This window comes from Pan paniscus, chromosome 5 (genome assembly GCF_029289425.2).
Source record: "Pan paniscus chromosome 5, NHGRI_mPanPan1-v2.0_pri, whole genome shotgun sequence".
In the NCBI taxonomy this organism is placed as follows: Eukaryota; Metazoa; Chordata; class Mammalia; order Primates; family Hominidae; genus Pan; species Pan paniscus.
The window spans coordinates 130,634,654-130,650,192 of record NC_073254.2 but is presented as its reverse complement, the minus strand read 5'-3'; the positions used below and the strand labels follow the sequence as shown (position 1 = coordinate 130,650,192).

Here is a 15,539-nt window from a genome sequence, read left to right as displayed (position 1 = left end):
TCTCCATGTTGCTTAGGCTGGTCTCAAACTCCTGGGCTTAAACGATCCTCCTGCTTCGACTTCCCAAAGTGCTGGGATTACAGGTTTGAGCCACCACGCCTAACCATTTTTCAAACTCAGTATGTTGTCGCCTTCTCTTTATTGTTCCTTATTTTTAAACCATTACCTCTTATAACTTTTCTGTGTCCATGAAAGGCACCATTATTCTTCCAGTCACATAAACTTAAAACCTTGGTAAAATCTCTACCACCCTTTTTCTTAATCTTTTAGCTTAAGCCAGTCACAAAGTCCTGTTAATTTTCTCCTCTAAAATGCTTCTCAGCTCCATACCTCCCTCGCCATTTCTGCTGACAAGACATTGGACAGAGCTCTTACCACCTCACATCCAATTCCACTCCCTCATCCTCTCCTATAAACTCACTGACTATAATATAACGGTCTGATTACTTCACTTGGCATTTAAGACTATCCAGAGTCTAGGTTCATCCTACTACCCTCAACATGAGCCCTTTTCAGATTTTTTTTTTTTTTTTTTTTTTTTTTTGTCACAGGGTCTTGCTCTGTCACCCAGCCTGGAGTGCAGTGGCATAATCATGGCTCACAGTAGTACCCTGGTAGCCTCAATCTGCTAGACTCAAGCAATCCTTCCGCCTCAGCCTCCTGAGTAGCAGGGACTCCAGGTGCATGCCACCACACTAGGCTATTTTAAAAAATTATTTGTAGAAACAGAATCTTACTATTTTGTGTTTTGCCCAGGCTGGCCTTGAACTCCTAGACTCAGGTGATTCTCCCGCCTTGGTCTCCCAAAGTCCTAGGATAACAGGTGTGAGCCACCGCACCTGGCCCAAGTCAGACTTCTGCGTCTTATGCATACCTGGTCATATCCTTTTTCCACTTCCTATGGTGTCCTTGCCCTTCCTCTACTCTGCCATGGTGGTTCCTGTTCATTTTCATATCTGTCTAATGGACACCATTCCCACTTCCATCCCCAGTGAGCATTTCCCTTAACAATGGAATCTTTAATTCATCACTTCCTCCTTTGAATTAGTTTTTTAAGTGCTTTTTGTTTTCATTGAAACATTTTTAACAATCAGCGAATTGAAAGGGATCTTTAAAGTAATCCAGTTTAATCTTGAACACAAAACCTCAGTCTTCTCTATAACTCATACATAGCACTAGCTTCTAATATTATACAATCCTTCTTAGTTTTCTTTCTACTTATGTAGCAAGCGTCTGGAGGTTAGGAACTTGGTTTTTACTGTGGTTTTGTTTTCCCTCTTAAAGATTGGCATGGTTCTTTATCCTTAGAAGATACTAAAAATGCATTCGTTGATTGAATAAATGAATCCAGTAAGTTAATAACACATACATTTTCCTTCAAAGACTTTACAAAGGAGACTCACTCTCTCCCACTTCCAAAGCCTATCTCAACACTTTCTCTGTTTCCAAGTGTCTACAGATAAGGGTGACTGAAAATATGGTAGATAGATTTGCAGCCTACTCTTTTCTTTTTATAGTTCTGTATTAGCCTTGGTTTTTATTTTCCTACATCTTGAAATTATATTGGAATTTCCTACTTTTGCATGTATGATAGCTGATGCATGAATTTTAATAGAGTTGTTGAATGCTGATCATGTTTTTCTATGGTAGTTTAGAAATATTTAGGAAGGAATATTTCCATTCAACTTATTCATATGAAGGCGATTATGTTGTGGTTTGAAATTTTATATAAAATTTTTCAAGCACATAAACTGTGCAGGTTTAAAAATTATTATTAGTTTTTTCTACGGGATGAATATTTAGAAATGATAGCTTTAATTGCTTTGTAATTATTTATATGATATAATTTTGAAAATAAGGTGTGTTTCCATAGCAAGGATGTTTATATAAAGTTAGTGCTGACTTCAATTGTGTCAAATGCTTTAACTATGTAGAGGGTGCTTAATATTTGATTTACTTTTGATGAAAATACAGAAATGATTTTTTATATGATAAGAACTTTTCTCCATTTTAGAGCATGTCAAAAGAATAAACATGGTAATTTGAATGCTCTATTTTTATTTCTAGAAACCAGCAAATATCCTAGTAATGGGAGAAGGTCCTGAGAGGGGGAGAGTCAAAATAGGTAGGTAATTATTCCTAAAATAATTTATTTAAAAACTGAAGTTAACTGCAAAGATGGTTTCCCTTTTTAATGCCCTTATTTAGGTAGTTAATTTTAAAATTACTTTCTCATTATTTTTAGAAAAGATATTGGAAAATGTAGATAGATAGTCTACAAAACTCCTAGGTTTTTTCCCAAAATAAGATTCTTTAGTTCTAAGTTGAGGCATCACTGGAAATTGACAAGCTAGTTCACAAAAGCATTCATTCCCATACAGTAACCCAAGCATGTGTTTATGTCACCACCACTGTCCTGCACAGCCACCTTAAATATAATCCTCTAAATCTCACTTTTGTTTCAGGTTTACCAACTATTCTCTTCCTGAATATTTTCCTCCCTACCCTGAGCGAATATATTTAAACCTTCACAGGTTCTCCCTACTTCACCACACCTGGCCTGCATGTCTTGCACCAAGTACTAACATATCTTTTCCAAATGGATATATATGTTTACAGACTCTCTTAGCTGCCTCTCTTAGATTGTGGCACTGGCAGGATTCTTACTTGTATATTAAGATTTCCTTTATAATCCTGAATGTTCTAAAAAAAAAAATCAGCATCATTTATACCTATTACATATTTGGGGAGAAGATGAGCTAAGAAATGCTTTATTCTAATTTCTTTTTTTGAGACGGAGTCTCGCTCTGTTGCCCAGGCTGGAGTGCAATGGCGCGATCTTGGCTCACTGCAACCTCCACCTCCTGGGTTCAAGCAATTGTCCCTGCCTCAGTCTCCCAAGTAGCTGGGACTACAGGCTCCCGCCACCATGCCTGGCTAATTTTTTTATGTATTTAGTAGAGATGGGGTTTCACCATTTTGGCCAGGCTGGTCTCGAACTCCTGACCTCAGGTGATCTGCCTGCCTTGGCTTCCCAAAGTGCTGGGATTACAGGCATGAGCCACCACGCTAGGCCTATTCTGGTTTCTTTTACTAGAAATTATATTTATTGAAAGTTGAATGCTTTTTAGAAATATGTTAAAATAAAATGTGTTAATCAGCCTGGTTTCTTTGCTATTAGAATATACCATGCTAAAGGTGATGCAAAATTGTGCTCACTTGACCCACTACAAATTCATGCTGCCCTATTTCAAGCCCACCCTGCTGTTTAGTTTTCTACTTTTTCAGTTAACTCCCTAGCCCAGTTGCTAAAGAAGCTGTTCTAAACCAACTTCCTTTTCTTTAAACACCTCTATCCTTAGTTTGCTGAGATTCTCAGATTCATTCAAAAGTTTGTTGATGTTAATTAAGTGGCTGGTAGCTTTCCTTCTCTTCCCTCCCCCACTTCCACCATAATTTCTCACTTGTCTATTTTTGTTTTACTCTTGCACTCCTTTTCTTAGAGGCATTTATTGAGTTCCTACTTTTTGCCAGATACAGGTGAAAGGGAGATAAAGGATGGTCCCTTCTGTGAGAGACAGTAAAATGAACAGTTTACTATACATTGCAATATGCACTTTCATGTTACCGCATTTATTTTACACAACCACCCTCTGAAAATAAGGAAGACAAGATTTAGAGAGGTTGTAGCTTCCTCAGCCTGTCAAAGCTAGAACTTGAATTCCGAGTCCTGAGGCTCTTTCCCTACAAACATCCCTGCCTAGTGATATCAGAGCTGTCTGGTGTGATCTCACTGACCTCTACTCTTTGACTGTACAGCCCTGCCCTTGAGAAAGCCTCTGTGAAAGAGACTTTCCTTTCCTAAGTCCTATCTACTAGTGCCCTTCCTAGCTTCTAAATGTCTTCCTACCTCATAGTACAATATTGCTATTTCCCCTTCTCAAGTTTCTCTTTTTCACCTTTAAACCTTCATCGTCCTTTTTCCAATTTAAAATACATCTTATATCCATCTTGTTTTTCTTTAGCACTTGCTCTATTCATTTCCCTTTTTGTTCCTCTACTTTTAGAACACATGATGTTCACTCTTTGGTTCCACTTACTCTAATTTGTTATAACCTGGCCTCTAATTCCATCCCTCTATCAAAAGTCCTCTCTAAAAGGACACCTGTGACCTCTACTTTACCAAATCAAGTGTCCTGTATTAATCACCTTTCTCCTTTACTGCAGTAAACCATTTGTTCTTCTGACAGTCCTGGCTTTGAGGGTGTCTTCTCCGTTGGTCTATATGGCATACCATAATTCCATTTTTCTGCCTCCCACTTTTGCTGTGACTTTGCCTTCTATTCATTCTTGCCTCTTACTTCTACTAACCTATTGTTTCAAGGCACTGGCTTAGGACATGGCTTCCCTCTAAAATTACTTCTTTAGGAAATTGATAAGTTGTGGCCTCAGGATCATGGATTTATGAAAATGATTCTAAGATCTTGATACCAGAGTCTAATCTCTCACCCTAGCCGAAGTCTTTATTTCTATTTGGATATCTTGTGGTAACTTATCCTCCATTGTCCCAAGCCAAATTCATCATCATCATCATCTTGTATTCCCCTTGTTTGTACCATTCGTCACATTTCTCCCAGTCACCCAAATCTAATTTGTTCTCTTAGTACTCCTTAGCAAAATTCTGTACTCTGGCCAGGCCAGTTAGTTACCTTACTATTAAGTGTTTTAAGATTGTAATTCTGCCAAGATTAGGGATAAAACTCGGGTTAAAAGTAAGTAATAATTAATGATAAAGATCTAATGGACAATCAAGATAGTTTATTAAATAGATTTTAAATTTTGTTTTAGTAGCCACTATTGTTTTTTAAACATTAGTAATACTGATGCCTGTGCCTAATGCTTTGATACAGTGTTGTTTTTTGCTTAAAAGAAAAGGATAGTTGGGCTGGGCACCGTGGCTCATGCCTGTAATCCCAGCACTTTGGGAGGCCAAGGCGGGCAGATCATGAGGTCAGGAGATCGAGACCATCTGGCCAACATGGTGAAACCCCGTCTCTGCTAAAAATACAAAAATTAGCTGGGCGTGGTGGTGCGTGCCTGTAATCCCAGCTACTCGGGAGGCTGAGGCAGAAGTGCTTGAACCCGGGAGGCGGAGGTTGCAGTGAGCCGAGATCGTGCCACTGCACTCCAGCCTGGGCGACAGAGCAAGACTCCATATGGGAGGCGGTGGGGGAGGGGGAGTGGGTAAGAAAAGGATACTTGCATGGAAAACACATTTTGCCCTTTGCTGTATCTGAGCCTTCCCATTCTCAGCAACCTAAAAACTTCCCAGGTCTTACCTAAAATGCTTATTGCCCTCCTCTTTTGCTATTCAAAATAATTCATCCTGCAGGATCCAGCCCAAGTCCCACTTTCAATTTAGTCTGCTTTTGCAAATGTTTATTATACATTGTTCCAGATAACATAATAAAGGAGAAATAGACCTTCCCCCAGGGGACTTAGCATCTAGTAGAAACCGGTAACAATTTCCTTTATTCTCACAGTACTTATCACTTTTTTGCTTCTACTCTGTATATTTTGTCATCTCACCTTCCTGTAAGCTCCTTAGTGGTAGACCTTGTTTGTTGCTGCTTTTCATTTGATACTAATTAGCACTCACACCAGAATTTTACTAACCTTATCTGTGAACTGGAACAATTTCATCCATGTGTAATTTTAGAAAGTCAACTGTTACAGTAATCTTTAGGCTAATTACCTTTTGTCTAAATTAGTATTTATTTGAAAAGTAGTTTGAAACTCTTTTAAAGTTCATAAAATAGATGGGAATTGTTTTTAAAAGTATGTATTTTTTCCTTCTGGCCTTGATTGCATCTGCGAGTGAATAGATGAGGCTTAGGTAAAACTGAGGAGGTAGAGAATAAGGGGAGAAATACTGGCTTTAGTTAACTTCACTTTAGAATGTTTTTCAATGGATGAAACAGCATTCCATCATATTACTTTGTCATCAACAACAATTGGCATCTATTAAATATATAAAACAGTGCCTTGAATATTGTGTAATATTGTAGAATAATAGTGTAATATTGGTAGAATGAATTTGAATATTTTTGTTTGCTGTAGGGAAATGTAGTTTAAAAAAGAGTAGGTATCAGCACAGGCTTCCTTTGGATAGCTTTAGTTTTTAAGAGCTGGATACTCCAAAGCATTCTCAAAAAAGTCTTACAAATTATTCAAAATCCAAAGAAACAAAATCACTACAGGCCGGGCTCAGTGGCTCATGTCTGTAATCCCAGCCCTTTGGGAGGCTGAGGCAGGCAGATCACTTGAGGTCAGGAGTTCATGACCAGCCTGGCCAATATGGTGAAACCCCATCTCTACTAAAAATACAAAAATTAGCCAGGCATGGTGGTGGCGCACCTGTAATCCCATCTACTCGAGAGGCTGAGGCAGGAGAATCGCTTGAACCTAGGAGGTAGAGGTTGCAGGGAGCCGAGATGGCGCCACAGCACTCCAGCCTGGGCAACAGAGCGAGACTGCATCTCAAAACAAAAACACAACAAGACCCGAAATTTCTATAAATTAAAAAGATTTTTTTGCCTGTTCTGCTTATGTAAATGTAAATTGAAATTTTAATATGTTATACCGTAGCACATTAGTTTTAGATTAAATGACATTCTGTGGTTGAAAGTTTTATGTGCATTTCTGCATTTTATAGTACATTGGGGCCCGTTATACAATCAAAATTTGTTATGTATATTATGTATTCAAATTATAGAGGCTTATTCTTGTGACTTTGCCTTTGTGACTTGCAATTATCATATGTATAATTTGTTGGATGTCAGATTTAGTAGTTAAGGAGGTAACTCCTAAATTATAACATGGTTTTTGTTTGAGTACTGGCATCTTTATTTACTATCCCTGTGACCACAGGCAAGTCATTTAACTGCTTTGGGCCTTAGATTCTTCATCTCTGAAATAGGGAGCAAAATACTGATTAAACCAGTGTTCTTATGAGGATTCAATGAGGTGAAATATGATGTATATGAAAGCCATTTGTAAACTGCAAAGGACTTTGTAGATAAAAGGTGTTGGTTATTTATGATATCTTAAGAAAATTAGTTTCCAGGATCTTATTGCAGTAGTAATTTTTTTTTATTACTTTTATATACCCCCAATATTTCAATTGATTAGCTTTGGTTTAGACCTTTGTTAAATGCCGAATTATAACAAATTATCTTTTATGTGTTCTGTGTATGCTCTTGAAAACATGCATGTGATGTGCTGATTACCATTCAGTAACTGGCTCTCTGGAGCAAAAAATGTCCCAATTTGTAGCATTTGCTGTTTTCCATGTTGTAGATACTCCTACCATAGCCAATTCCAAATCACCAGTATGCTGTCATTGAATGCAGAATTGGGAAAAGATATGTATATATCAGCTCTTGTGAGTTTGTTGGATCTGGCTGCAGCACACACTGAACTAAGACGTAGTCAGGTTTTGTTTGTTTGTTTGTTTGTTTTGAGACAGTCTTGCTCTGTCTCTTGTTTGTTTGTTTTGAGACAGAGTCTTGCTCTGTCACCCAGGCTGGAGTGCAGTGGCACGAACTCAGCTCACTGCAACCTCCGCCTCCTGGGTTCAAGTGAGTCTCCTGCCTCAGCCTCCCTAGTGGCTGGGACTACAGGTGCGCGCCACCACGCCCAGCTAATTTTTGTATTTTTAGTAGAGACTGGGTTTCACCATGTTGGCCAGGATGGTCTTGATCTCTTGACCTCATGATCCACCTGCCTTGGCCTCCCAAAGTGCTGGAATTACAGGCGTGAGCCACCGCGCCTGGCCATAGTCAGTTTTTAAATGTATAAGCATACAGAAGTCATCATTGATCAGGGATACTTTTGAACTATTTTAGATTTCAAAAACACTTAAGAATGTTTTTGTAACTCTCTAAAAGCCAGGAATCTGAAGTCAGACCTGGATTCTAATTCTGCCTCTGCACTTACTAGCTGTGTGACCTTAGGCAAATCAGAATTTCCTTTTTGGGGGACAGGGGATGGAGTCTCACTCTGTCGCCCAGGCTGGAGTACAGTGGTGTGATCTCGGCTCACTGCAGCCTCCGCCTCCCGGGTTCAAGCGATTCTCCTGCCTCAGCCTCCCGAGTAGCTGGGATTACAGGTGCGCACCACCATGCCCAGCTAATTTTTGTATTTTTAGTAGAGATGGTGTTTCACCATGTTGTGCAGCCTGGTCTCTAACTCTTGACATTAGGTGATCCGCCCACCTCAGCCTCCCAGAGTGCTGGGATTATAGGTATGAGCCACCCCACCAGCCCAGAATATCTTTAAGCTTCAATTTCTTCATCAGTAAAACAGGCACAATAATAGTATGTCCTTCTGATGGTAGATAATAAAGGTAAATGAAGTTAATTCCTTTCTGGTACTTGGTGTAGACCTCTGGTTAAAAAGGGAGGAAAAGGATTGCTTTATAAGGTCAGCAGCTATTGTTGTCAACCTTGCATGGTTCTAATAGCATGTCAAACTGAATTTTACACTTGATCTTAGCCAAAAGGACGAGAAACAATCAAACTGAATTTTATGTTAATTTATTTTATTTTTTTAGCTGACATGGGTTTTGCCAGATTATTCAATTCTCCTCTAAAGCCACTAGCAGATTTGGATCCAGTAGTTGTGACATTTTGGTATCGGGCTCCAGAACTTTTGCTTGGTGCAAGGCATTATACAAAGGCCATTGGTAAGTTGGTCTAAAATGATTTACTATCTTGTCATCTAACGATCATAAATATAAAATGGTATAATAATAAAGCTACTTGATAAAAACCATTTTATACATTTTTGTAAAAGTCCTATTGTCTTCTGTATTCCTAGATTTCTGGTAGATTTAGATTCTTAACTGTATAGGAGAATATCATTATTTTAAAAGAAGAAAACATTTTCTTTCAGAGAATAGAGGTATCAGTATCTGATCCTCTTGAGTTGCTACGGAAACAATAACATGCACATTTTATTTTGTACTTAGTAGCTGTTGATCAGAAGAACTGGAGAGAAGTTGAGAATTGTTTTCTTCACAAAATGAAAAACAAAAACAGGAGTAGTGCAGTATTGGAAAGAACTCCTTCTATTTGGGGAAAAGTTAGTCACATTGTTTCCTAAGCAAGAAGCAATATAACTAATCTTTCTCTCTTGCCATTACAGTTATGAGAATGGCAGTTTCTCCATTAAGGTAGGAAATAGAGTCTGGGTAGATTAGCTGTGCTCAGCCTCTTGCCATCTCATCAAGTTAAAAAAAACTGAGTGAGAAAATCTGTTATAAACACACTGTGTAAAATTTAAAGTCTGCCTCAGAACAGTGGCTTCAGAGATTTGCTACCTGGTGACTGCAGTATCCTCACACGGCCCAGCTGTGAATGGAGGGAGTCAGTAGGAGCTGGCCCTCCTCAAACCTAGAGATTTCTTTAAAGGAAGGAAAAGGAGAGAGTAGGGGAGAGTATATTGTAGCTGTTAGAAGGGCTAGTTCTACAAGGTATCCAAATTTCCTAAGTATATTTCTTTAAATTTTCCTTTTATTGAATTTTCTGTTTACTGGCATTAGTCTCATATCAGTTTTGGCTACCTTTAGCTGCTTTTGTTGAATTCTATTTAATAAAGGCACTGCAAGTATAAAATTATTAAAAATAGAGAAGCACAATCCTTTCTCTGCAAAACAAGCTTATGAAAAACCTGGTGATACCCAAAGAGCTACAAAGGAGACTCTCACACTTGGAAAGATTAGACTGATAATTAGCCTACTCATGGGTTAAAAAAGAACACAAAAATTAAAATATAGTAAGTCCTCATTCATCAAGACGTCTGATTTCTGCAAAACTCAGACACCAGAACACATTTAGATTTTGTCCAGAGACACAGACTCTAGCACAGTGCTGCAGTATTGTAAATTATTGATAAATACTGCTGAATAGTTTTGTTAAATTAGTGAAAAAGCCTCTGAGTAAACTGGTATGTGTTTGACAGTAGAGGAATGTGAGAGTGACATAAAACCCTTACCTGTGCAGCTGGGCCTCTGGTAAGGCAGCAGATCAGAGGCTACCAAGGCCAGGCTGTCATCAGTGGACAGTGGCAGCCGTCTGCAAAAGGTGAGGGAAGAACTACAGACAGCAAGTGGAAGGGATGGAGTGGCCCTGTGATCCTGCCTGTATACATTCCAACCAGTGACTTTTACTATGGAGCTGTATTTTTGAGACTTCTAGAATCATAAGTTTGTTTTTTCTGTCATTTAGGTCTCTCCTTACCCACTATTGAAAACAGTCATATCCCTTAGACAACCTCAGAAGGAACCAGAGGATAGGAAGAGACTGAAAGTAAGCCAGGGAAGGGAAGAGTGTTAGTTGAAAGTAAAAGGTGATGCCTTAGAACAGGTTAATGACAGATAACCCAGGACACGAGGAAGGGAGAAGAGGATGCAATCTCCGTAGAAATCCATATACCTTAGACTTAATCCAAACACTAGGACAGTCTAGATCTAGAAGGGAGATTTCCTTTAGGAAAAGGCACATTCAGTCAAAACCTTCTGTTAAACTAAATGACTTCCCACCAATGTCTGTCCCACTCTCAGAGAAGCTAACACAGCAGGTCCATGCCCTTAGGTAGGTGATTCTGTTGTGCGGGACCCATATACTTTGAGAGCCCACACTTTGAGAAGCACAGTTTTATGAATATTTTCTGATTTACTTTTCTCTTGTTGAAATGAAAATAGATGCTTTTTAAAAAATAAATGAAATCGGATATGAATTGAAAACCAATTATACTTCTTATTTCCTCAGGGTAAGGAAAAATGAAATTGAATTTTAACCAGCTTGCAACTCACTTGCTTGGTAAATGAAATTTACCGCTTAAAGATAAAAACATAATCACTAATTTCTAATTTTAGTCAATTCCCAATTATCCATTCTGGATAGAAGGTAGGAGAAAGTTAAGACAGAAAGAAAAAATAATCCCCAAATCAGTTATCTTATGGCTTCAAATATGTTAATAGACATTTATAAGTACATACTTATTCACTTTTTCGTACTCTTCTCCATACATGGTCCATGTTAGAAATGAGTACTTAGGGCCGGGCAAGGTGCCTCATGCCTGTAATCCCAGCACTTTGGGAGGCCAAGGCAGGTGGATCACTTGAGGTCAGGAGTTAAGACCAGCCTGGCCAACATGGTGAATCCCCGTCTCTACCAAAAATACAAAAATTAGCCAGGCATGGTGGTGTGTGCCTATAATCCCAGCTACACAGGAGGCTGAGGTGAGAGAACCCCTTGAAGCCGGGAGGCATTTGATATCAGTGGAGGTTTGTGGAGTGACAGTTGGGGAGGGGAGTGGCAGTGATGGTGACAAGCAGTGTTGGGGCAGGTGTGTTTATGGGTGTGTCAGGAGAACAAATCATTGATAGAGGAAAGAAACCTGAGAAGTAGCTACAGATGGTGCAGGAGCCAGATGGCCTTTTGAAATTATAGGCTAATATGAGGCAGAAAACCTTTGAATTTACTGCCACCTGCTATCTGAGGTTTCTTATGTTAGCAGTTCACTGGGAACTTAAGACCCTGGCTCTTGTCCTTTGAATGGAGGACAAACCAGGACTTGGCATGACCAGGCACATGCAGTAGTAGTCCTGGTGTACTGCATAGTAGAGGTGGTAATGAGGAAGAGAGATGGGACCATCAGAGGCAGCCATATCGGGGGAAGAGTGACAACCAGTATGACATGGGAGAGAGAAAAGAATTCAGAAATGAATGCTGAGCAGTATTATTACTCTACTCTGTAGTGATGGATGTTCATGATGATGATGACCTTGCTGCATCATTAAGGAGGATTACATTTTTTATAGCCTTTTATGGTGGCAGGCAATGGTGTAATTAAAAAATGGTTGTCGAAGGAATATGTTTCCATTATCCAGAAGGCTAAATTATGTGGAAGGAAACTGTACCTGAATGTGGTCAAATAAGTAAGGCATTACTATATGGATTTTTCCATTTGGCAATTTGTTTTAGGAGAGAGCATTCTGATGCGTCTTCTAGCTAATGGATATACAGTAGTCCCCACTTATCTGCTAGGAATATGTCCCAAGACCCCCCCCAGGGGATGCCTGAAATTGCAGATAGCACTGAACCCTGTATATGTTTTTTTGATCTGATAACCCAGACGACCACTAAGTGACTAACCAGTGGGTAGTGAGTATACAGTGTGGATGAACAGAGGGATGATTCACATCCCAGGAAGATGGAGAGCATAGCATGAGATTTCATCACACTGCTCAGAATGGTACACAGTTTAAAACTTATAAATTGTTTATTCTGGAATTTTCCATTTAATATTTTCGAACTGCAGTGGTTGACTGCAGGTAACTGAAACTGGAGGGCAAAAACTTAGATGAGGAAGGAATAGTGTAATTAACCTTTTTCCTTGTTTAGCTTATTGCAGAATGTGATTCACATGTTTAATAGGCTACTAAACACAGTACTTTTTTATGCTATACCATAGTTTTTTGTTTGTTTTTTCCAAGATGGTGTTTCACTCTGTCGCTCAGGCTGGAGTACGGTGGCGTGATCTTGGCTCACTGCAACCTCTGCCCCCTGGGTTCAAGAGATTCTTCTGCATCTGCCTCCTCAGTAGCTGGGACTACAGGCGTGTGCCACCACACCCGGCTAATTTTTTGTATTTTTAATAGAGACAGGGTTTCACCATGTTGGTCAGGATAGTCTCGAACTCCTGACCTCAAGTGATCCGCCCACCTCAGCCTCCCAAAGTACTTGGAATACAGGCATGAACCACTGCACCCAGCCTCCCCAATTCTTTTATATGGCCTATACTGTCTGTCTAGACTCAAAACTTATAAATTCTACTCTATCATTATACATTGAATGGCTTTAAAAGAATTACATCACCATGTCTGATGATGATATTGTTTCAGTATATCAGATCTGTGTATTACGCCTGGTATTAGATTATCAATTGAATACTTTAATGATTAAATTATTAACAGTGGTTAGACATGGTAAGACCTTGTGTCTACAAAACAATTTTTTTAAAAATTAGCCAGGTACAAGTAGCACACACTCATAGTCTGAACTACTCTGGAGGCTGAGGCAGGAGGATTGCTTGAGCCCAGGAGGTCAAGGCTTCAGGGAGCCATGGTTACACCACTGTACTCCAGCCTGGGTGACAGAGACCCTAAAAACAACAACAAAAATAGTGGTTAGAAAGACCTTTGCCTAAATCTAAAGAATTTGTTGCTTGCTTAATTGACTGTCCCCATTTATTGTCATCAGAAAATTTACAAGTAAATGTTTTTTATTACTTGGCTTTCAATTTGTTACATGATGATATAGCTATTTCATGTCATGTATATATATATACACATACACACACATATATATACATACCTATATATACACACATACCCACACATATGTCAAAATACAAAGTACAATAATGTTTTCTTAATGCACTTATTGTACTTTGTATATTGATTTACTGAAAAGTATTTTTATAAGTAGGCTGGGATTATATCTAGGAATTATAACCAAGGAAATATATACAAAAACTTATGTTTCTTCCTTCCCAGATATATGGGCAATAGGTTGTATATTTGCTGAATTGTTGACTTCGGAACCTATTTTTCACTGTCGTCAGGAAGATATAAAAACAAGCAATCCCTTTCATCATGATCAACTGGATCGGATATTTAGTGTCATGGGGTTTCCTGCAGGTAATTTATTTTCCTTTTTAAAGTCATATTTTGAGTCATATTTCAAAATCATGTCTTCTCAAAAGCATATTTTAATGTATATTTATAAACTAACATAATTAGGAGATTTTAAATTAACACATTATTTTCTATAACAATATTTAATTTTTTTGTAAGATAAAGACTGGGAAGATATTAGAAAGATGCCAGAATATCCCACACTTCAAAAAGACTTTAGAAGAACAACGTAAGTAATTCCACACAGTCTTAGTCTTTTTGTGCTGCTATAAAAAAATACCTTAGACTGGGTAATTTATAAACAACAGGAATTTGTTTTCTCCCAGTCCTTGAGGCTGGAAAGTCCAAGGTCAAGGCACTGGCATGTTTGGAATCCCATGAAGGTTGCTTTCTGCTTCCAAGGTGGCACCTTGTTGCTGTGTCCTCACATAGGTAGAAGGGCAAAAAGGGGCAGATGCTGTGTGATGCCTCTTTTACAAGGCATTAATCCCACTCCTCAAAGCAAAGCCCTCAATTCTGGAAGGCCTTATCTTCTAATACTGTTGCATTGAGAATTAAGTTTCAACATGAATTTTGGAGGGGACATAAACATTCAAACCATAGTGTACATTAATTATAGGTAGTAATTTCAATGAGAATAGTTAAATTAATCTTTTTAAAAAACAGATGTAGATTGTTATTTAAACTGGAAACTGAGATTTTAGCATAGTAATTATGCCTGTGATTTAAAGAAGATATTCCAGATACTGTTAACATATATAGTTCAGGTTTAGGCTGCAGTATTAAAAACTTTTCAGAATTTAAGGGTCAATAGGTAGTTTATATCTGCTATGTTTTAGCATGAATAAAGTTCTCAGTTCTAGGCCACAGTTGTGGTTTTATCTTTATCTGAGTAATGACTGGTGACTGACATGCTGGACTAGGAAACCTGGAAGGCTGGCAGAAGGAAGAACACGTGGCCTGGAATATGAGTAAAATAAACTGATGAAGGCATTTACTTTGAGCAGAAATGAGATTAAGGGTGATGGCATGTGAGGTGTTTGTTATAAATATGCACACTTACCGAAAATTGTGGAAGAGCTTCTCTATGGGCAACTTACCAGGAAAATTTCAGGACAGGATGGCTTATAGGAACAAAAGCAGACATCATAAAGAGAAATAGAGAATGGCATTGATCATTTCTAACCCCTTTTTCTCACAGTCCTTGGTGGAGTCCTTTGCCTGTATCCATCTCTTAAGGACAGTGCTGGTATCAAGGTTCTATCCTGGGCTCTTTTCTCACTCTAGGTATTTTCCCAGTCAGACTCTATGATTTTGATGGCCACAATTTACCATCAATTATGTGGATAACTCCCAATATGTATCTTACTCAGTTCACTTTTCCAAGTTTCAAAATCATTTATCTAATTGCCTTATGGAATCCCAACCTGAATGTTCTATAAATTCTTCAAACATTCAAAACCAAACTAGTTATTTTCATTTAACATTTTATTGTACCCTTGTTGGCAAGGGTACAATAAAATGGACATTCTGGCCAGGCACAGTGGCTCACTCACGCCTGTAATCCTCACACTTTGGGAGGCTGAGGTGGGAAGATCTCTTGAGCCCAGGAGTTTGAGACTAGCCTGGGCAACATAGTTAGACCCTATCTCTATTTTTATTTAAAAAAAAATTATTACTCATATGCTACTGGTGAGGATGAGTACTTCTCAAACTTCAGTGTACCTACAAATCACCTGGAGACCTTGTTAAAAATGTAGATTCTGAGTCAGAA

At 38.6% G+C, this 15,539-nt stretch overlaps 1 protein-coding gene across 10 annotated transcripts in view; it reads left to right on the top strand.

The window, feature by feature from the left end:
• Positions 1-15,539, top strand: part of CDK19 (cyclin dependent kinase 19) — a 206,037-nt gene that overhangs the window by 175,293 nt on the left and 15,205 nt on the right. For all 10 annotated transcript variants that reach the window (XM_055114056.2, XM_055114060.3, XM_055114059.2 and 7 more), the window contains 4 exons: positions 2,068-2,125; positions 8,615-8,746; positions 13,625-13,768; positions 13,925-13,994. In XM_055114056.2, the coding sequence (XP_054970031.1) occupies positions 2,068-2,125; positions 8,615-8,746; positions 13,625-13,768; positions 13,925-13,994 (404 nt within the window). The remainder of the gene's footprint in view (positions 1-2,067; positions 2,126-8,614; positions 8,747-13,624; positions 13,769-13,924; positions 13,995-15,539) is intronic.